This window comes from Mesitornis unicolor, unplaced genomic scaffold (assembly GCF_000695765.1).
Source record: "Mesitornis unicolor isolate BGI_N332 unplaced genomic scaffold, ASM69576v1 scaffold39350, whole genome shotgun sequence".
NCBI classification, from domain to species: domain Eukaryota; kingdom Metazoa; phylum Chordata; class Aves; order Mesitornithiformes; family Mesitornithidae; genus Mesitornis; species Mesitornis unicolor.
This window is the reverse complement of record NW_010158325.1, coordinates 4368-26173: the sequence shown is the minus strand read 5'-3', so window position 1 is coordinate 26173 and position 21806 is coordinate 4368. Positions and strand designations below refer to the sequence as shown.

The following is a 21806-nucleotide window of genomic DNA, read 5'->3' as shown; positions in this document are numbered from 1 at the left end:
TAGCGTTACCCGCTCTTACTCCTCACAGGCCTCCAAAGCACTTGGATTCGGCTCCAGATCCCGTTGACATGTACACACAAACCTGGAAATAAGGATAAGCCATTTGTACTGACCGTCAGAATCTCCACTCATGTTGAAATCCATCATTGCGTGGCTAAACTTCCCGTCTTCACTCTGTTTCACTGCCAGTTGCTGAGTCAGGGTCTCCAGTGTTGTTTTGTCCTGTATGGGCAAGATGACGGGATTTGGATCAGGAAAATAACTAAACATTGTAACTGCAAAGTTCTTAAGTAATTTAGAAGGTTGATAGGAAATCTGGATAATAATTTATTCACAACAGCTTACTGAACCAGGTATTTAAGAATACATAATATTTTTTCTGGAAGGGATATGGTTGCAGACTCTAGCAAGTCCTTTTTAAAACATGCTTATTAGCTAATGATGAGCAAACATCATGGTGTTGAAAAGATTGGTTTAGTTAGGCACGATAAAATTGGCTGCATATCTGAAGCATACTTCAACTCTATGTCCCTGGGACTGCAAAGCTGGACTGGAAATTTAGATGATACATGCTCTTTTGCAATGTATTTATTGTTTTACTCTATTTCCACCCTGCAATCAAAGTGCGGAGACATGGGTGACTTTGCCCTTTTTCTTTTTTAAAAGGTAGTATTTTAGGAAGCAGCCCATACTGAAAAAAAACCAACCTGTGGTTCAAACTTACCCAGGCCTTGGGAAAGGGTCAACCTGAATTAAGCATGATACTTGGGCAGCAGTTTGTGTTCTTGTCCAGACTGTTTTACCCAACCCTACTAACACCCCGTCTGTCATTCTTCTAGTCAGAACTATCTGTGAACCCTGGATTGCAACAGGCGAGTGCATGCTGCCAATTAATGTCAGGCTGCAGCGGTGTCTAAAGACATTGCCAGAACAACACGCCAGGGCCATTAATTCTAATGTTCTCTTCAAAACACCTCACTACTTAATGAATTGTTTGACTTTGCAAATACGAAGGTGTTTCATTTCCCAACTATTTTTGTTTTTCCCAATGAATTTTACTTATAAACATTCTATCTTCCTGACAATCATATGTTTAAAAATAAATCTTTCAGGAAAGCAATACTAACATTTCAAAACGTTAGGCGCTGTGCCTTCTGCAAAGCTAAGAAAATGACATGACACGGAATGATAATAAAGTGGCTCCAGTCGAAAAATTCTTCTGAGCTTCTTCCTGAAAGAAAGATTGCTGTTTTGTTGCTCTGTTCCACTCCTGATGACTGTAGATGATCAACAAACTAAAAAAACTTTCAGACTTCGCATGGCAACTGGAGAATTTACAACTAGTCTATGTAGCCTAATAATGTCACTGGGTTGTACTATAGAAAACAGAAAAGAGAACAATACGAATACAGAAACGCTTCCTGCAATGTGATGTCCCTGCATCTGCAATTCAAAGAACAATTCAAATTCACATAAGCCATTTCACAAAGATTTTCTTGAGAGAGTCAAAAACAAGGCTAATCTGCTCAACTTCATCCACTCACACAATTTATGGAACACGAGGTTAACTCTCCTTCTCTCAACATTCATTTTCTTTGTAGAATCCTTTTGCATGCCTGGTGCTCTGTCTCTGAGCAGACACACCACCACTGAAACCGTGTAAGGTGAGTTATCCTCTCGGTGTCTGCAGGAAAAGCTCCTGCAGCACCGTCAACCTATCACAATCAAAAGGGTTTCCGTAACACTTCCAGGCACAGCAGATCCAGAAAGCTTGGAGGAGCTTCGAATAAGCACCTGAACTATTCAGGCATTTAGCTTTACCAAACTCTTTGATCTACCGGTTTTAACTCGGCTCTCATTTCCAAAGCAGTCCGTCAGCAGACAGAAAGTCAGGAATAAGTTGAATTTGTATTTCTTCCAAACAGATCTCAGCTATATAATACAAGTCAACAGTTTTTCCTCAAAAAAAAAATCTATTTACTGTCAATTTCATAATGATAACAGTTCAGAAATTTTTCTGTCAGAAATCATATAAAAATGCTGCCATTAACCTAAAATCTAAAAGAACATCTCCTCTGGTTGGGTATACTATGGGGGAGGGGAGTCATTCTGTTGCAGACTTTTCTTGAATCATGTATAAACCTCTTAGAAAAACAGAGCTGAAAGCGCAAAGGGCATAGGCTTAACAGCTTTTTCTTTATGCAGTAAACGCAGCTGTTGAAGTTGGAGGCAGTTACATTCAGAACCACACTCTGCCAACATGATCTGATTGAGTCTTAAGGTCAGTGAATACTCCCACATGCTGTCTGCAATGTACACCCCGGGTACAGCTCGTTTATCAGAGTTTGACTTAACAAGCCTACAGATGCTCTGCTGCTATTCATCTTGGGCAAAGTTTTGGATTTTGAGGTACAGCCACATTAGATGAAGTGAGAGGGTGCAGGCATGATCAAAGAGGGGCTGCAGAGGAATGCCAGATGAGTGCTGAGCTCCTGGGCTGCACTGCTGAGCCCTAGTGCTTGGATGTGGCCCTGCGGACAGTGGAAATGGGGGTGAGCATGGAGACCATCCTTTCAGCATAGTGACAATACGCTCCATGCTACTGAAACATCGAGAGTGACAATATAATTCCATCAACAATGATAAGGTGGCAGTTAAAAAGCATTTCTGCACAACATTGGTCTTGAAACAGATGTTGAAACAGCCAGCTGTACTTTTCTGTGTTAATATTTAGCAATGTTTAAGTTTAAAAAGCACTCAGGCAGGAGTAAGTCTAAGACCTGCTCTTTCCTAAGCCTCTGCAACAGCATTAGGAGAGCAGAAAGAGATCAGGAACACTCTGGCAGGATAAAAAAAGCCTGACTATATGTAAGTAGCGATCTGATCTCCTGTCTTATGCTCTTCCCATTGAACACATGGCAGCTGATTTTTCCCAATCCTGATGTACAGAAATATTTTCACAATTACAAAATATTCAAAAGGGGCTAAGCAGGCTTCCCATGTTGCTTTGCTTGAAAGGATTCAGTTGATGACTTACTGCTTTTCATTTGATGGAATCATCTCTCTACCTTTCCTAGTCTGTCTTCTAGGGAGAAAGTATTTATGGAAGCTCCAAAGAAACAAAGAAAAAAAAAATCTTTTCTTTCTTTACCCCAAATAAACTGGCAACCTGCTCACATTGCTAGCTCAGCCTCCTCTCACAGAACAGAAAGAACTTCAGACAAGAGATCCACAAGTTTATACAAAAGGAGGATCTATTTATCTTCATTATCTTAATTCAAGAGCAAATTACACATCCTTAAAACTGCCACCACTCTGCCGTCTCAGATTAGCTGTGTAAACAGTAGCAAGCTGTGGTACCATCCAGTGATAAGAGGTGGATGTTCAGCAGCACACTTTAATAAAGTAGTTGTCATACAGCACTACAATTCAGGAGGCAGTGTCAAATTCCTGCACACTACGCTGGACTATGTCTAGTTATTTTATCATTATATCCAGCTCCACATCCAATTGTCTTGCTGGGCAGAGAAAGAAATGGGGAAGAGAGTTCAGCTGACGAAATTATACATGCTTTCAAGTTTTTAAAGCTACAAGAAAATAACTGGAGTGGTAATCTCTTTGTGTCAGATTTTCCCCACACCCCAAAGGTATAAAATGGTATTCATTCTTGAAGCAATGCACGAGTGGCATCAATGGGGAAGAACTTCCAGCAACTGCTGGGAAGAACAGGCAAGGCTGGTCCAGACCCAGGAAAGTACTGCAAAGTCTTGCTTGTGAGATCTGCTAAAAAATAGACAGCACAAAGCAGGGAAAATAAACAGTAAGGAACACTTCTGCCCTTGCAGGAGCAGAAACACAGGGATCTCTTGTTGCAGATGAAGTTATTAATTTTCTTCTAAATTTCTGAATTTTGGATCAGGCCACAGAAGGCTTATAGATGTCTTATAAACATCTTTTTCCTCTGTGAAGAACTTCAACAGAGGTTGGGAAGAACTATCCTAATGGTCATTTCTATTGGATTGTAGAAGAGACTCTCCATAGGGGCAGTAAGAGCTCTGTTGTCTTTTAAAAATTGTAATGGGCGAACCAGAGAAGATAATACTGTAGAGACCATTCAATCTTGCAATAGCCCAATTGTTCAAAGCATAACCAGAGAGGTTTCAATAGCCACAATGTGATGAGAAGTTTCTAAAATGTTATTAATCAAAGAAAGAAATCTGCTGAAGATGACTGATTTGTACCACAGCTCCTATGATTCAATTATATTTAAAAGAACAATGAAAAATACATACACACAGGGAATGTGCCATGGAGAAAAAAAATATATAAAAAATGACTAAGCACCGCAAGTCAGACTCAGTTTTGTGGTCAGCTGCAAAAGTTACTTGGCTCTCTGTCATGGATAGCTGTCATAGTTTAACAAAACATTGATCTAAAAATGACAAGAACTTGGTTGCAGTCTCTTTCATAGAAGAAACATAAAACAAGAAGAGTCAAAACATATGTAGAACAGCCTGATAATGTTTGCCAGAACTCCTCCCTCTGCTACACAAATGTGAAGAAATACATATTTGAGAAATAAAGACATTCAGATACATTTGCCTACTTCCCTCTGACCCCGCTGCTCCTATCTTGTGCTGGATCACTGGTACCAATGCACAGGGGGCACCTGAGACCAGGCACATGCCTTCGCTCCTGAAGGACTCCACAGTTTTTCCAGAATACTGTGAATACTGGGCATATGACAACAGATCCCTCCTCCTCCTCTTTGAGACATCCTTTTGGCTGGGGTATTTGGCAAACACTGACAGTGCTCTGAACTCTGCTAGATCTGTATTTTGGCAAGAGCTGTTTTTCCGATTGCATAATTCAAGGTTAGCAGTTTCAATGAAGCAGTCCACTCTTCACTTCCCTACTCACCTACCCCTACCCCTACCCCCATTTCCCCTGAGAGGAGCATTTTGCCTCCCAGTTTGATGCCTGCAGAGATACAGCCAGTGAAGAACACCAGAAGAGAAGTGTTCAGGCACTTCTTATTCCAAGTGAACTGAAAGGCCAGGTGAAAAAACTGCATTTGTAGAGTAGCTGGAGTGAGCCAACCAGGCTTACCTATGGACTGCAAGGAGAAACTTGCTCATCAGTTCACCTGAGAATTACAAATACACCAATGGACAGAGTGTCTGCTACCTTGGTTCCCTTCAGTGTCAATACATAAAAAGAAACATACAGTTGCCTGTTATTATCCTTTTTAGTGTCCCATTTGCCCCCTCCCTCTCCAAGTGCAGTTTGTCCACAGCTATTTACCATCCTGCTGGGAAAAGTCCCCACATCTAAACTCTACTTTCAAATAGACTGAGTTTTTATCTCAGATTGTTGAACAGGGCCTGTGGCACCATCTGATGTGGTTTGTGGTGCTGAGACAGAAGTCCTCTCTCAGCAAAGCCCCAGTAAATATCAACTGTTTAGACACGTACCTTGGTCAATATATACCAAGTCTTTAAGTACTAGGCAGATTAGCTGCTAGACTATGATCTCACAATGAAAGTTCACTTCTGTTTATGACAGGAAAATATCTTTAATTATCAGACACACTGATGATGCCAAGTGTTATTCATTCAACATTATGATATTTTCCTTAGCTCTCCAAAAAGGTGAAGAGTCTTATCCTACATCTGACATGAGTGAAGATTTTGTAAAAGTAATCTTTCCATGCAATTCCTCTGCCTCTTGCAATAATAAACATCAGAATAGCCTGTGTTATAAAATAAAGTCTTTCAGAAAGTGGAAAACATGAGGTAGGCAGGCATTACAGATGACAGAGAGCTGGAAGAACTTAGGGGAACCACTGGCAGTATGGAGAGGTGTGCCCAGGGGTTTGCACATGATGAATCATTTGCAGTCCAGGATCTACTCCTGCACTGTAATGCCATGGTACTTCAACATAGGTGCTGTGCATACTGCCTATGTCTTAGTCTGAATCATGCTACAGTCCAGGTCCTGTTAGACCTAAAACTGCTCTAAGAGAATTTCTGGCACTTTTCCAAGGGATTTTCTATTTACATTTAGGGTTTTCTGTGTAACAGATCACATTGCAAAGTATTTTGCACTGATCAGTGAATTTAGCCACAAAATTTCACAAAGAAAAGCAGCATTATTAACTCTGTTTACCAGATGGGAAACTGAGTCATGTATTAAGGGACTTGCCAAAGGTTCCTTAGTAAGACTGGTAGTTTTAGGAATTGAAACTAGCACTCCTGAATTTTATTAAAAATTATAACCTCAAGCTTATGATTTCTTTGTGAGTGTGGAATTGTGTCTCTTGGTGATGGCACACGTTACTCAGGAAAGTGAAATAAAGTAAAGAGAAGAGCAGTTACAGATCTGCCATTACAATGGAGTTCGCTTAAGTAACGCTTGCAGGGCTGTGAAACTCATAAAAAGCACATGCATGAAATGATAAGATAGAGTGAGACTTTCAAATGTTGACTCAGTAATTTTAAAAGCCCTTCCGGCTGCACAATTTTATAGTCTTCTACTGTACTAATGAAAAGGGAAGAAACAACAAAGATGGGTTTTAGCCTTTCAATTATATAAACTCTGTGGACCACCAAAGAAGATGAAAGATTATTTATAATGTCACAGCAATTTGGGAGATTTTGGGAGATTTTGTTGTTGCCGCATCAAAGTTGAGTATGAAGAAACAATGCATTTACCCATCTCCTCAGCTCTTTCAGTCTTGCTTATCTGAGATCTCTCTTTTTCATGGAATAATCTACCCACAGAACCTAAAAGCAGTATCAGAAGCAAGAAAATAACATTCTTTATTTGTAACTCTTCCTGATTGTATGGTGCTTCTTTCAGAATTATTACATTCATCCTTAATTGGGGCTGCATCACTTGATAGGGAAACCACATCGTTTGGTTTATGGTATATATTCAAATGCAGATTGGATCAATACTGCCTGGAAATCATTGCATCCAATTTGTAAACTATACCAATAGAGAGGTGCCCTATGAGGTGTTATAAGGAAAAATACAGATGAATCAAGTAGGCCTAGACATTTAACTACTCTCCTCTCAGGAACAGATACTCACTCACAGGAGAAATGTGCTGAAATTTGTATAGTCATTTTCTTTGAGGTACATTGTGGGTGCTGGTCTTTGGTTTCTAAGAGCTCTCAAGTCAGTACTTTTCAAAGCACTGAAGACAAGACACAGTCTACTGAATAAAAAGAAGAAAATCCTCAATAACTTGGCAAAGGGTCAGGTCCCTAAGATTTTTTTTCCTAATTCTTTATTTGAGAAAGAATCAATTCCTCAGTAAAATATATTATTAGACTTGGAAACAAACTGAAAGTAGTAATTCTACAGGAAATGAGGACACTGAGGTCCTCCTTTTTTTTGATGATGAGCTGTGAGAGATAGTGTAAGTCAGGATTTATAAATGAAAATGCAGGCTGAGCTGGCCCAGCCCATTACTTTAAGGAAGAAATAAAAAAAGAAAGTAAAAGCAAAGCAGAACAATGAGACATTGCTTCTGTCCTACAAAAGTTCTTACAGTGTGAGCATAGGCATTGACCTCAACCAGATGCAGCTGTAATCCACTGATTGCAAATAGGTTAAGAGTTACATGACCCAGTTTCTCTCTCAGACTGCTTTCTGGGCTGACACACTCCGTAACATCGCGTGAATTGTTCAGTCGCTGCACATTAGTCTCCCCAACTAAGCAGGATGGAGATTGTCACATTTTTCCACCATTGTGAAGAGTTTTGAGACGTCTGGGTGAAATCTGGTATGTAAATTTTAATGAAGAATTTCACAGCAAGTCTGAAAGAGCTGCTACCACTGATTAGTGAGGCAAAAAAGGGTTAATTGAGGAAAGAGGCAGTACACAAAAACTGAAACAAGATGAAAATCACAACCCATGCAGGATATCCAGGGAAAAAGGGTTTACATGCACGTAAAGAGAAAGCAAGAACACTCTCTGCTTTCCTGGCAATTGTTTATTAAACAATGATTGACTCAACTGTGCAGCAGCATTATAGCTATATCAACCACTCTTTTCCATTTTTGCCTAGAAGGTACTGAAATTATGGAGGCTGCTGTACCTTTACTTACCTTTCTTCCAGCCCTAATTAAGAAGTTGACACACTATCTTGGCTATTTCCTGAGAAAGAAATCACATTTTCCCAGTCATGCAGTAAGGCTTAGCTTGTCTACATCCCAGCATCAGCATCAATACAATTAAAAGTAAAATTCTGCACCCCCAAAACATACCAGCAGCTGTTTGCCACACAGCTGAGTGAACACCTGCTTACTAGGATGGACAGAACAGGACAGGCTGATCCCCCAGGAGACTAAGTGGACACAATTCACAGAAGAATCAGGCTTGGCCTCTATTACTGAAGAGAGATATTGCACTGATGCTGGTGTTCATGAATGTGCCGAAAGCTCTAACTATTGTGATTATGTAAAGATAATAATAAAATCTCAGGAAGTCATTAGCTCTTGTGGCTGTAGGGCACAGCTTAGAACTTAAACTCAAAGACTCAAAAAGCTCAAAAGATATAAGAACTCCAAATCAATTGTACGGTGGTTTTTTTCAGGAGGAAGTTGATCCATCTTTATTGGGCTTAATAAAATTTCCACTAAGGTATAAACAGGTGCAGTCCTCCCTGATCCCCACTAGCTTGTGAATGTTTCCAATCTCTGCCCTGTGGAGTGAACAGAGACTTAAACTCTTATTCAGACTTCAACAGCTGCAAGGATCCAGGGCTCTTCCCTTGCCTCTCTGCCTGCTGTTCTCCTTAACTTCAATGGAAGTTTCATGCACACATCCATGTTTTGTCCATTTGTCCCTCCCTCTGTATGTTTCATTTTTTATTAGCTAACCCTGCCCATGCACCCCTGCCATCATGATGTACTAAAGACACACATATGTACACAATTTTTCTCTGAAAAATGTATCTGGGCATTTAATAGATGATGGTCCATAAGGAAAAAAAGGCATTTTCAAATAAAGAGCTAAAGATCTTGGGGGAATTAAAAAAAATCCTCATTGCAGAATCTCTCCCTCCCATGCGTAGGCACTTGCTAACTGAGAGTAGTGGCACTGTGACAAAAGTAGCAAAACCAAAGGCAGGCTTTACTAAAAGAAAAGGGGGGAGGGGAAGTCTTCCACTGTCCATCTGTGAAAATAAGGCATGCGGCCATTAAATGCAGAGGCTGTAAATACAAATATACACAAGCTCCACAAAGCAAATGGCATAAAAAAAAAGGAGCTGGGAGCAGGAATAGCAAAAATGAATAAACTTTTAGCTGAAGCAAATCAAAATGTTTAATGTGCTGGGCAAAAATAATTTTGATCTTTGTAGTGTGCAAACTGGACATGTGTTTTTAATTAAATTTACTGAAAGTTTCAGGCAAAACAGCAATGGATACAGTAGCCCTGTTGAATAGAGGACTCCTTGAACACGAATGATCCTGTTCATCTTGCTGACTGGACTCACTGAAAGGCTGACACACAGGGTGATGGATGGGTGATGAGACAATACCTGCTTCCTGCCTTGTCATGCTTTTTGAAAACTGTCTGCTTTGTGTTGATAGCAATATCAAAGAGGGCTTCAACCTGCATACAAGAATTTTTCTTGGCAAAGAACCTCAGCAAGACAAAATTAGGAAGACAGCAGGGAAAAGGGTAATAAGAAGGGGACGTACAGTTGTTAGGATAATACATTAATTTTTGTGTTGTGGGACTGTAACAATCCATTGTCTGCAAGATACTTCCTGGTCCCCATGTTGTATAATAATTACTCTAAACAGAATGATCTCTGCTCACACTGCAAGAAGAGAACAAAAATATTACACTGATCATCTTTCCTAGCATTTTACAGGCCAGTGAGGAATAGAGCGGGCTACACATTATGGGACGTATATATTAGCAGTCTGCTGAACTTGCAAGGATACGTGTGTGTATGTCATGTCTGTGGGTCATACAGCCTCTGCTAGTCACTGGGAATGCTAAAGTAATTTTCCAGTAAAATACTACAGAGATTATGAAAATGGGCAGATTTTAATTCCTACAAAGTGAGTTGGTTTATGATGTTAGTACCGCACCTCTGGACTTATTTCCAGTGGGTTTCTCCTGTTTGGGAAGCCCGGCTTGCTCTAGGTCCTGTTTTCTCCAGTTTCAATCACTACAACTTATTCACTCTATCCTGACCCACAGAGTGTCAGCGTCTGCAGTAAGTATGGGATCAGGCTGTTTAACCAAACCTTTGCTTTTCTTCTCCTCCCTGCTCTTCTCTCCTCCAGTTTTTTCTTGACTTTCTGGTTCAGATTTAACCATTAGGGGAAGAAAAAAAATGTCGTCGAAGTAAAATTCGCTACCGCAAAAGAAATGTAAATCTTGTATGTTATACTAGCTCCTCCTTATGCCTTTAGTAAAGTGAGCTCCAGTGTTTTATTTCTCAAAGACAGCAGGATCTATGGATTTGAGATTCGTAATATCCCCCTTCTCTCTGAGGGGAGAGAGCAGAGACAGTATTCATTCCAGCTCAGCAGATCACAGCAGTTTCTTAAGAGTTAACTCTGCTAACCCCATCCATCAGGCAGCCAGCGAGGCATCAGGAAGGAATGATGGATGTAAAATTATTACAGGGCTGCCACCCGATATACTTACTGCCATTTGTAACTAACGCTGGAACTGACACACTTTTTTCATTATTAAACATCCACATTAAGTCAACATTGGTCACTGTCATTTCATGTTTGGCACTCTCTTAATGGGAAGAGGGAGAGGTGGGGGTGGGAGTGGGGAGAAGTGGGTGGTAATGGGAGGAAAGGCATCCTGAACCCAGTGTTTCATAAGCATGAGTAATAAGTAGGCTCCTGCTTACAATGCTGGAATAAATATTGTTACAAATGGCTCTTTAGTTACAGCCCAGCAGACAAGTGCATGTCAGAGCCTTTTAAAAGGACACACTCCAAGCAATAACATGGAGAACTTGTATCACAGGTTAAGAAACACTTCAGCACAGGAGCTGCATGTATTTGGATGCACTCATCTCAGAGCATGCTACAAGTGTGACTGCATCCCTACCCGTCTGAAATGCTTGTGTGGCTGTGTGTACTGACACAGCTCTCCCAGCCACCGCCACCCTCAGCAGCAGGCACCAGCATTCAGAAACTAGTACCTGCATTTGCACCAGTGTACACAGACAGCTGCTCAAACGGCTCCCTGTGTGACCCCCTTCCTCCTTTTTAACACTTACCAGGGTACATGCACAAATGTCTGACAGTCTGACTACAGTCAGAAAATTACTGGCTAGCTCAGTGCATGTTTGTACTGCGCATCTCTCCAAGAGTTCACTGTAGGCTTGTATGCATGCACACACAGGCTGGCTCTTTGTGTTTGTGTACATCTCCTATGCAGAGGAACAGGCAGTTTCGGGGATGAACAAATAGACTGGAGTCCACTTGCTGATGTTGCCCATTGTGGTGTTTGCACTAGATGACAATCTGCGCTCTCAGCTAAATACATAAAAGGTAACATTGTTTATGTATACTACATATCAAGCTATAATTAACTGTAGATTACAATTATAAATAAAACTATGCTCCTGGGTTTCCAAGAAACCAGAAAAACATATACACACACTTCTCATTTATACATGGAAATGTTTCCAAGAAAAGTAATGTAAAAATATGTTTTATTGCATTTGCAATTAAAATAGGTTTTAGTGAAATCCATGTTCATCATGATGCTCATAGTTTTTACTGTAATCCTCTGAAAATCAAATCCCTCAAGATGGTCCAAGCTAGATGCCCACAAAGTGACTCACTCAAATCATCCTAGCCATTTTTAAAAAATCTTTTCTCATTTATGTCTCCTTTTATACAGTTCCTCTCCAATTCCACAAAATTCCTGCCTGAATACTGCCTTGCAGCTGGCAGGTCTGGCTGTCCACAAGGATCAACCCATCTGGGAACATAAGCCAGACAACAGGCCATGTGCATGTGTGGAGAAAAGTCCCAAGAGCTTTAACAGAGACTCACAAAGGTTGATCCCAGCCCTGAGCCTGACCATCTACCCTTGACAGATAAATTCCTATCAGGAGTCCAACACACGTGTTCAGACCTGCACAGAGCCCACCTTCACTGGCAGGCTGCGGCAGCAAGTCATGCAACAAAAAAACTTTAAAGATCTCAGAGAATCCTAGGTCTCCATAACTACACTAGCCACTGCAGCAAGGAAGAGGTCTTTCTTTTGTACGTAACTATAGACATAATGTACATGTCTAAGTATGAATATACCCACGGACACATAGGTACGTGAGGCTAACCCTCTCTTAATTCCATGCCTCACCTCAAAATCTCCCTGACAGGAAGCAAGCAGTGAGAAAATGTGATGACCCAAAAGTTCAGAGGGCTGCCTTTAAGTTCCCTGAGCATCTGAAGAGAAACCCTGAGTAGTAACATTGCAACACTCTATTTCTCACTGCCCACCTTTCCAACTATCTCTTCTTCTTTCCCTTGAAAACAGGGAAAAAAACAGAATAAAATTTAATTCAATTCAATTTGTCTTCCTCTCAAATCCTGCTCTTAATAAGAGAGAAAACTTTAAGGTCCTAGATCAAAGAGAAACAAACTCTGAAGAAGTTGGGGTGTTTGTCTGGATTGGAACTTAACAGCTGGCTAGTCACTGGATGGCCCAGAACATATCTGGGAAAGGAGAACAAGTACCTAAACTTTACAGCCTACGTCTTTTCCTCTGTAGAGTCAAATGCAAGAGACAGCTCAGGAGACCCTACAAGCTAACTGGTGCTCAGTAGCTTAAGTGGTCACCACAGCAACTCAAATGCCATTACAGTCTAGGAGAGCTCAGGCTTGATTCTGTCCTTTCCTGTCTCCACTTTAAAAATAAAAATTAAAAATAAAAATAAAATAAATCACTGCACTCTGGTAAAGTTTTGACATTTCTTGTATCAAAACCTCCAAGCCCTACAGTTGCTTTAAAAAAATTTTGAGTTGAGCAAACAATTTTTTCTTCTTGATACCTTGTAAAAGAACTCCCCCCTCAGCCTTCCACAAGCCCACCAGGAGGCATGAATTAGAAAGAAAAATAAACTTCAACTGGAGTTGAGGGTGAGAAGTGAAAACAGAAGGGGTAAAGAGAATCCCAACAATAGGAAAGTAACAGAATAAAGTGAATGCAGATGGTTCCACTCCTGTTACTTAATCAAAAGGCTGTGCAGAGTCACTAGAGCCAGCATAAAGTCATGTGTTAGAACAACAGCTGATCTGTATTAAAGAAGATTAACTCGCAATGCCATGGTGGAGAGCCTGGGATTATTTTATGTACTTCCATTGCCGAACAAGCCGTCAGCACAATTACTGCCCTCCGATGTGAATGACTGATCTGTAACCACAGCTAAACAGCATGCTGCTTAGGGGCCTGGGTGCTTCATGAAGATGAATTTCCATACCATCAAAGTGCTTTTAATGGGCTTCCTGATCCAACCACAAGGCCTGCTTTGCAAGTATATAGAACTCAGGATGAAGGCTTCCTGTCCAAAAGGATTTGGTCGGTTGTCACTTGACAATTCCCAGACAGCACAAGGGAGGAGAGGGGGGAGATAGGTAGAGTTTTCTCTGCTTTGGAGGATTAAAAAAAAAAAAAAAGGAAAAAAAAGTGTACAGATGCTTTCTGAATGCAACCAACTGCTGTATCCACAGCTGAATTCAATGCGCTTAACAAATAACGGCAATTTAGCTATGCTTGCGAGGAATAGCTTGAGTCACTTTGCATTAGCATCTGGCTGAGTGTTAAAGTCATTTCTACATGGGGAGCAGAGAAAAGAAATTTCTGCTCCGAGCATCCTTTCAAGAATGCTTAAATATTTGAATATAAATTCCTTTGTGCTCACTTCTTCTTATATCTGAAACTCTGCTTTTCTCTTTTCCTTTCTGGTACTCTTCTATGTGAAATGCTGTAAACATGCTCCATCCCTCTCTTTCTTTCTCTCTCCCCATGCCCACACTCATTCTTCTAAGAGAGACTGTATGTACTGCCAGATACCTATTACACTGACCTCTTTTTTCTTTCCCCTTCCTCTCAGGAAAGTGCATCAAATTGGAGTAATTTCTACATCACTTACACCCAAGATACGCTGGTGAAAAAAGTACAGTAGTGAGAGACTCACACGTACATTTAGCATTCATTACCCAGACTGCTGGCTTCTCACAGTTTATTGATCAAACTCCATCTGAAAACAGGGAAAATGGAAAGCTGTCCAAATTAGCAATCTGCTCATTCTGGACAATATTGTTTGACTCACAAACTTCCTAGGATGACTGACTTTCAAGTTTCTGCTAAATAGCTGATCATTTTTATTCATTCTATTTATTTGCCTGTCTTAGTGATTCACACAAGGCCTTATGGGGAAAAGCCACTAGAAGCAGTTTCAATAAAATTCAGTTTACACCAAATGCAACAACGGTGACCTGTGTTGTGCTGCATGATGAAGATCGTATCATCTCAGAAAATTCTGCCAGGGAAGAGAGGAACTGAGGCAAAAGTCTTGCTAAGCATATGATAGTTGAGATGCAGACAAGAATTTGGATATATATCTTAGGTGGCAGTATTGTAAGGATGGCTCACTATAAATGTGGCAGCAAGGACTGGCAGGTCTATTTATCCTCCATAAGCCAGGGCAGTGCATGGAAAGACATCAGATATTTCCAGAGAAAAACAGAAAATCACAACCTCTTTGGTATACACAAGTTACAGTATGTACAGATTTTACTAGAGAATACTCATTTTGTCGATACTTTGTTACAGCACAGCTTCACTGGCTAGCTCAAAAGCAGAAGGTGGTAAGGCCCATACTAAGTTTCACTGCAAATACTCAGTGCAGTTTGTGTTGTCGATTCTCCATTTTTTCAATTTCATTAAGTCATCTAACATGACATGACAGTGCTACATTGCAATCGTCACAAAATATCATATATGACAACCTCACAAGGCTAAACACCCAGAAGCTGAGCCTGACTATCAGCAAAGCTTATGTTCCTAAAGAAGCCTGAATATTTTCAAATCCAGCTCATCTCACAAACACATGTAAGCATTTCCATAAAGCAAGGTTTCCACTTAAGACCCAGAGATTTCCAAGATCACCTTCTCATAATATGCGCTGACAGGCTAGAACAGAGAATTAGTGGTCTCCAAAGTTCTTGTGAGGGCTTTAACTATCTCTGCCTCCTTCCCACTCTCCCCCAGGAGCCTCCAGGTCTCTCTCTTGTGTCATCTTTCGGTCGTGGTTTTAATTTTGCTTTTTGCTTTTTTTTTTTTTTTGAAAGAAGGAACTATTCTCTTTAAAAATGGGGAAGAGGAAAATAGAGCAAGAAAGAGGAGGAAAAAAAGAAAGAACCACCTATGTATCCATAGGGAGAGCCAAATACAATTCCTGACCTGTTGTGAAGGGAGTCTCGGAAGCTCACCTTTTCTGTCCTGCAGTTATTGAGACCGAGGCTATTCACAACAGCCACCTTCCCATCCAGCACCTGTTGTTCCCTCCGAAGTTGCTCCTTCATCTGCCGGGCCTCCTGGATTGCCTTGGTAACAGCATCATGGTCATTTAAATAACCTGACGACGTGATAGAAGAAAGGATATCTTTAAAAAAGAAAGTTACAAGAAAACAATTTAGCTTTCATCGATGAAATAAACCAATAGCTCACCATTATTAATGAGAAAGAGTTAAAAGATAATGCCTAGAAACTCATCCATGCTTTGTAATTCTGTTACTGTCATGATAGAGCCACCTGGATAGAAAGCATAAGAAGCCTCAGTGCCAAAATCATCGTCCTGGTATTTGATCTCATTAGTTTCAATATTTCCCTGACACTGCTGAGGTTAGCCCTGTGGTTTGTATGCAGCAGGATGTAACTGGATAAGAGTTAGGGGAAGCTTTGATCACGCCAGCAATCCCAAACTCTTAAAAATAGACCACTTCATCCTTCCCCTTCTTAAAACTTGTGAATACATTAAAATAAACCACAGGTGGTGGAGGTTTGTTATTGATATGAAATGCATAATGTCTGGGAAGAGAAACCTCATCCACTGAATGCTCCCCACCACCACCTGTCATTCAGAAATGTATAAGAAACCACAGCTACATGGACCTCCATTCCCACTCCTATTCATGCTGCTAATAGTAGGTCAAATGTCCACTGTTTTGCTGCAAATTCACAGCCTAGGGCTTAGCCTTAGTAGTCACTGAATTATTTCCTTTTAAAATGTTACAAGCATCACTGGCACAGCTAATACTATTTAATTTTAAATGTGACACTTTCTCATTTTTTTCTTTTAGCGTATTGTAGATTATACTTATTATGATCTGCATGTGATTCATAGGATAGAATACTGATGGGAGACTCCAAGCCCCAGTTTCAAACATTAAAGGAGAGGCTAATATCTACCAATATCCCTCCCCCTCTCCACATTGCCACACGCGCACGCACATGCACACTTCTTTCTGTCTTTTAACTAGGGCATAAAAACAGCATAAAATGAATCTGTAATATGAAATTGCCCAGAAAAGGGACTTCTGTTTGTGACATGAGGCTAAATCTAACCAGATCCATTGGTGAATTGTGACAGATGGAGGGACTATGAGACAGAAGGCAGGCACTAATCACACACAAAATGACCGGCTTGCCTCAACATGTTCCATGGATTCCAGCAAACTTTACACCCTAATCCATTTTTAGAACAAAAAACATCTGGGCCATAAATCCTCTAATCTGCCAAAACATGCTATTAAATCCCATGATTTGTTGAAAAACACTAAGATTAAAGAAAGGAAATATAAAATGGCTAACTGCCGCGTTAGGAAAGTGTTATTAATACTCTTTCTTTGTCTCAATTATGAATGTTCTGTTCCTAAAGAGCCTTGTCTAATCATGTCAGATTACACATCCTTGTTGTATTGCTAGACTCTTCTATCTGATCTGGTGATTGCCAAAAACATAGGACATTGCCTTGCTGCGTAAAACATTTCAAGGGAAGAAGCTGATGTCAGATGAGTTCAGTGCTGTGCTGCTGTCAGGATTTTAGTTTGGTTTGGGTTTTTATTGTTTTCTTTTTCAGACTGCGGACAGAATGGGACTGGTATTCCTGTCTTCCTTGGCGTGCAAAAACTAGAAAGAAAAGTTACTGTGCAGTTTGACTGTTGTTAATTGTGCTAACAGCTTTTGGCTAAATACCCAGGAACCCTGAGAGTTTTATATGAAATAACTTGATCCACATTGCCTTTACCAAATGACCCAGTTCAGTAACTCCCAGCCAATGGAATTCCAGTAGTTCCAGATTTCCCAGCATAAGGAAGGACACAACCTGCACCAGCACGTGCTGCCAGCTGATTTTTTTTACCTCCATTTCATTAACTTGCTTGGTTTCTTCCCCACTTTGCATCTGTTACTGATCAAGTGTGCATGTAGCCAGAATGAATTAAAAAGGAGGCAAACAAACAAACAGTAGCATTACTGCTGGTTGTGCTCGTGATTAGGCTAGGTATAGTACTTTCAATCTGTAATACAGCCGAATTTGCCTAGGAACTGGAATTCATGCCCTTCTCCAGACTATTTGGCTTTTCCTGAATACTGCTATCTTTGAGACAGTTTGGGACATGACAGTGAATAAAAGAAAGCACTCCTTATGTTTTTCAGTAGCTGCCAAGATGTTGGTGTGCAGGGAAATGATTAATATAGAAGCGAGTTGAATGTAAATTACTGTTGTTTAGGGTAGGTGAATTATTGACAGAGAGGGGAACTGCCTTACATGAAATGCACTTAGTTACAAGGATTGCAAAACGAGCATAGAGATGTTGAAGATAATGGCAAAGGGCAGAGAGAAGTTGTTTCTGTTTTTAGTACATGGACATATGCCTGTTCCCAAAAAGAAATGCTTGGATTTAAAGTCATACATGAAGCCACGACATTTGTGACTGCTCAGTCTGTAGCATAATTTATAACTACAAGGATAGATCCAGAAAAGGACTACAAATCTGTAGGCCCAAATGCAGCTATGCTCTTAATCACAAGAGGCTGTAGGTTTATGTCCTCCAAAGACAACTGAACAATACATGAGCATTTCTCCATGCCATGGAAACCAAGCAGACTGAAGAAATGCTTTCAGAGAAGGGTTTTAATTTGTAGATACTGGCAGTGAAAAGAGGCAGCTCACCTGCATCCCAGCACAGTGGGCTGTGCACACCTAGGACAGACAAATTGTGACATGCATTGACAGCCCCAGTCAATCAAATGGTGGAAGTTACTGTCCGGCAAATTACTGCATGCTTCCCAGTGACCTTTCCTGGAGCGATCCATCTCTCTAGGTAAAAAGTTTCTCTACCATTTGTAGGGATCTTAGTCCCTTTGCTAAAAATGCTATCAACATTTTTTGTCACCTGTTAGAGGGTGACTTGAAATTGCATGCACACTTTTTTAAGATCACCGAATGGTTTTAACATAGTAATGAGTTTTACTTGCTGTAACTTTGGTTGGATCTGACCTAGCAGTTAGCAGGAAAAGATTCTGCAGAGTGTTCACAAGCCTTTCATTCTTCTAGTTCTTCATTAAAGGATAGACCTTTGTTAGATGTAGGCTATGTCTGTCCAGTTCCTGCACCACAGTTAAAGACTGCGTATCTTATATATACAGTATGCACAGTGATACTGCTTAGCAACCTCAAAAAGTCACTTTCTATATTTGTAGCTAAGAGATATACAGCAGTGAACTCTATGTCATTAGCAATAACTTAAGTATGTTATCTTTTGCTCCACAGTTTTCCATGGTTTATTAATGGTATAACACATTAATTCTTCTTACAAGAGTGACCTTTAAAGCTCCATTCATCCTCACAGCTTTTATGCAATTACATTATCACTCATTACAGGTACAGCATTTCAAAATCTGCATTTTGTAAAAAGAAGTAAATTGCGGGGGTCTCAAACCTATGAAAAATATCAGGTGTGTAGGGAAAGAAGATTGGAGAGGAGAGAACAAGAGATGTCCTGCCACTGAGATGCAGGTCAGATGCTTAACTCTACATCTGAATGTGATGCTCACTCTATTAAGGACAAAAAAATTACTGTGCAAAAATTGAAACTCAATGCATTGTGCATGGAGAGCAGTAGGGCCAAGCAAATTAAAAATGAAATATATTATTACCTACTACAGTTAAAGAGTGTAGACCTAATAATAACATATGCATTAAGAATTAACAATGTGGTATTTACAAAATATTTATATAACATGTCATACCAAATAAAGTTATTTTCTTTTCTAAAAGGCACAGAAGCATATTCTTTGTCTGATATACATAACTATCAACATTAGCAATAATCATGCAGGCACACTGGGAGAGTAATGCAGTGGGAGCTAGATCTGTTTTGAAGTTTGGACAAAACTATGGGTCTTCCTGGTGTCTGTGTATGTAGAATATGGACTACAGAGAGCTGGAGATTGACCCATAGAGACACAAAAAAATTTACTACTTGGCACTGAGATATAACTGAAACAGCTTCTGATACGTTTGATCTATGGTTACTTTTGTTTGTGTCATCTCTGAAATTGGGCAGCAGGAGATGTTTTAGGAGCAACAGGACACACAATAGCAAAGATACAACAATCTACCTCCCTTACTTCCCCAAACAGAGCCTGATTTACATCCTGAAATATTAATTCAGGTTATATTCAGTCACTTCATGGAATAAAACTTTTCATTTAGAAGGATGAAGAATGAGGTGTGTACATATTTTACGTACACACACAGTGGTCCATTTAACACCTTAGACTTGTAAAATCACCACTAGGACTATTATTACTTAGGTGGTCTTTAGGCAAGAAGGTAATTTTGACAGGAGGAAGAATTAACATTATTTTCTGGAGCAACGTTAAAAACAGACAGTCAAGATGTTTTACAAGATAGAACATCAAATTTGTTTTTTTGAATGAACCTGGTTATTATTTTGCGTATTAGACCAAAGTAAAATAATGTTCCATGCAGCTTTTTAGTGGAATAAGAATTAAACCTGTAATTTTGCAAAGACGTATTTGTATATTGGGTTTGCATGGCATGGTTTTGGTAGCAGGGGGACTGCAGGGGTGGTTTCTGTGAGGAGGTGCTAGAAACTTCCCCTTATGTTCGACAGAGCCAATGCCAGCCAGCTCCAACACAGGACCTGCTGTCCAAGAGGAGTCAGAATATGAGAGAGAAACAACTCTGCAGACACAAAGGTCAGTGAAGAAGGAGGAGGAGGAGCAGGTTTACTGGTAGGACTTGTGACTCTCTGGAGGACCCATGCTGAAGCAGTCCATTCCTGGAGGACTGTACTCTATGGAAAGGACCCACGCTGGCAGTTCATGAACTGCAGCCTGTGGGAAGGACTCACATTGTAGAAGTTTGTGGAGAACTGTCTCCCATGGGAGGGACCTCACACTGAAGCAGGGGAAGAGTGTAAGGAGGAAGTAGCTGCTTCTGAGGAGGAAGGAGCGGCACAGAAAACGTGTGATGAACTGAATGCAACTCCCATTCCCTGTCTCCGTGCGCTGCTCGGGGGAAGAAGGCAGAAAAAATCAGGAGTAAAATTAAGCTCGGGAAGAACGGAGGGGTGAGGGGAAGATGTTTTTAAGATTTAGTTTTAGATCTCATTATCTTACTGTGATTTGATTGCTAATACATTAATTTAATTTCCCCAAGTCGAGACTCTTTTAACTGTGACTGTAATTGCTGAATGATCTCCCCTTGTCCTTATCTTGACCCACGAGCTTATATAATTTTGTTATATTTTCTCTCCCCATCCAGCTTAGGAGGGGAGTGATAGAGCAGCTTTGGTGAGCACCTGGCATCCAGCCAGTGTCAACCCACCACAATTTGCATATGTAAATTTTCAACTGAAAGGGAATTTTTTTAAAGTTTGTTCATCAGTCTTAGATGACATAGTAGAATATCATGTGTCCTTAACACTCACCATTAGACAGGTCACTGTCTTTAATGTATGCCATTAAACAAACAGCATCTATTGACTGTTATTGATCAAGCAGTATCTGAAATAACACAGGCTTCTGTTTTCCAAGTCTGTAAAAGTTAAGACACTCCTCCTGAAATCCTAAGTCTCTGGGAGTTTCTTCACCAATATAAAAAAATGTAGTATTATGGTCAACCCGTGACAGCTCATACACCACTCTCTGGCATTGACTGATAAATGCCTGCTTTCTAATAACACCTATTAATCATTATAAGGAGGGACAAATGAAACTGAGCTTACCTATTGTGTTAGCTCTGGCTGAAGGACTAGCTAATGTTGCTGGCACAGAGGATTTTAGTGAACTGGCCCCACTATTTATTCTCAGAGTTGGCATATGAGGAGAGGTGGGTGATGTGGGAGACTTGCCATCAGATGTCTTGGGTTTGGCTGAAAGGTTCAGAGGCTGGGCCACTTCATCCTATGACAAGCAGAAAAGAAAAGAACGTTATTTAAAAACTGCTGTTGGCACACCACCATCCAAGCAAAGACAGTTGTCTTCAGCTCATATGAACTTCTAAATCCGAAAGATTGTATGATATATAATAAGATCAAATGTGATACCATCTTGTCATTTCAGTTTGGAACTGAGATGACTGATAAACTGGAAAATGAGCATGACGTGATCAGAGAACATCCTCCATTTGCACTTTGGATGTAAGAATTGTCTCTGAAGAAGTCATTCACATCAACAAGATACATGCTTCTATGATGAAAAT

The 21806-nt window shown here is 40.3% G+C and overlaps 1 protein-coding gene across 1 annotated transcript in view; it reads right to left on the bottom strand.

The window, feature by feature from the left end:
- SOX5 (SRY (sex determining region Y)-box 5) overlaps positions 1 to 21508 on the bottom strand; it is a gene marked incomplete at its 5' end in the record, with an annotated part of 32622 nt that extends 11114 nt beyond the window's left edge. The window contains 3 exons of the mRNA XM_010183189.1: positions 114 to 222; positions 15502 to 15674; positions 21331 to 21508. Of these exons, the coding sequence (XP_010181491.1) occupies positions 114 to 222; positions 15502 to 15674; positions 21331 to 21508 (460 nt within the window). The remainder of the gene's footprint in view (positions 1 to 113; positions 223 to 15501; positions 15675 to 21330) is intronic.
- Positions 21509 to 21806: the final 298 nt, after the last annotated feature.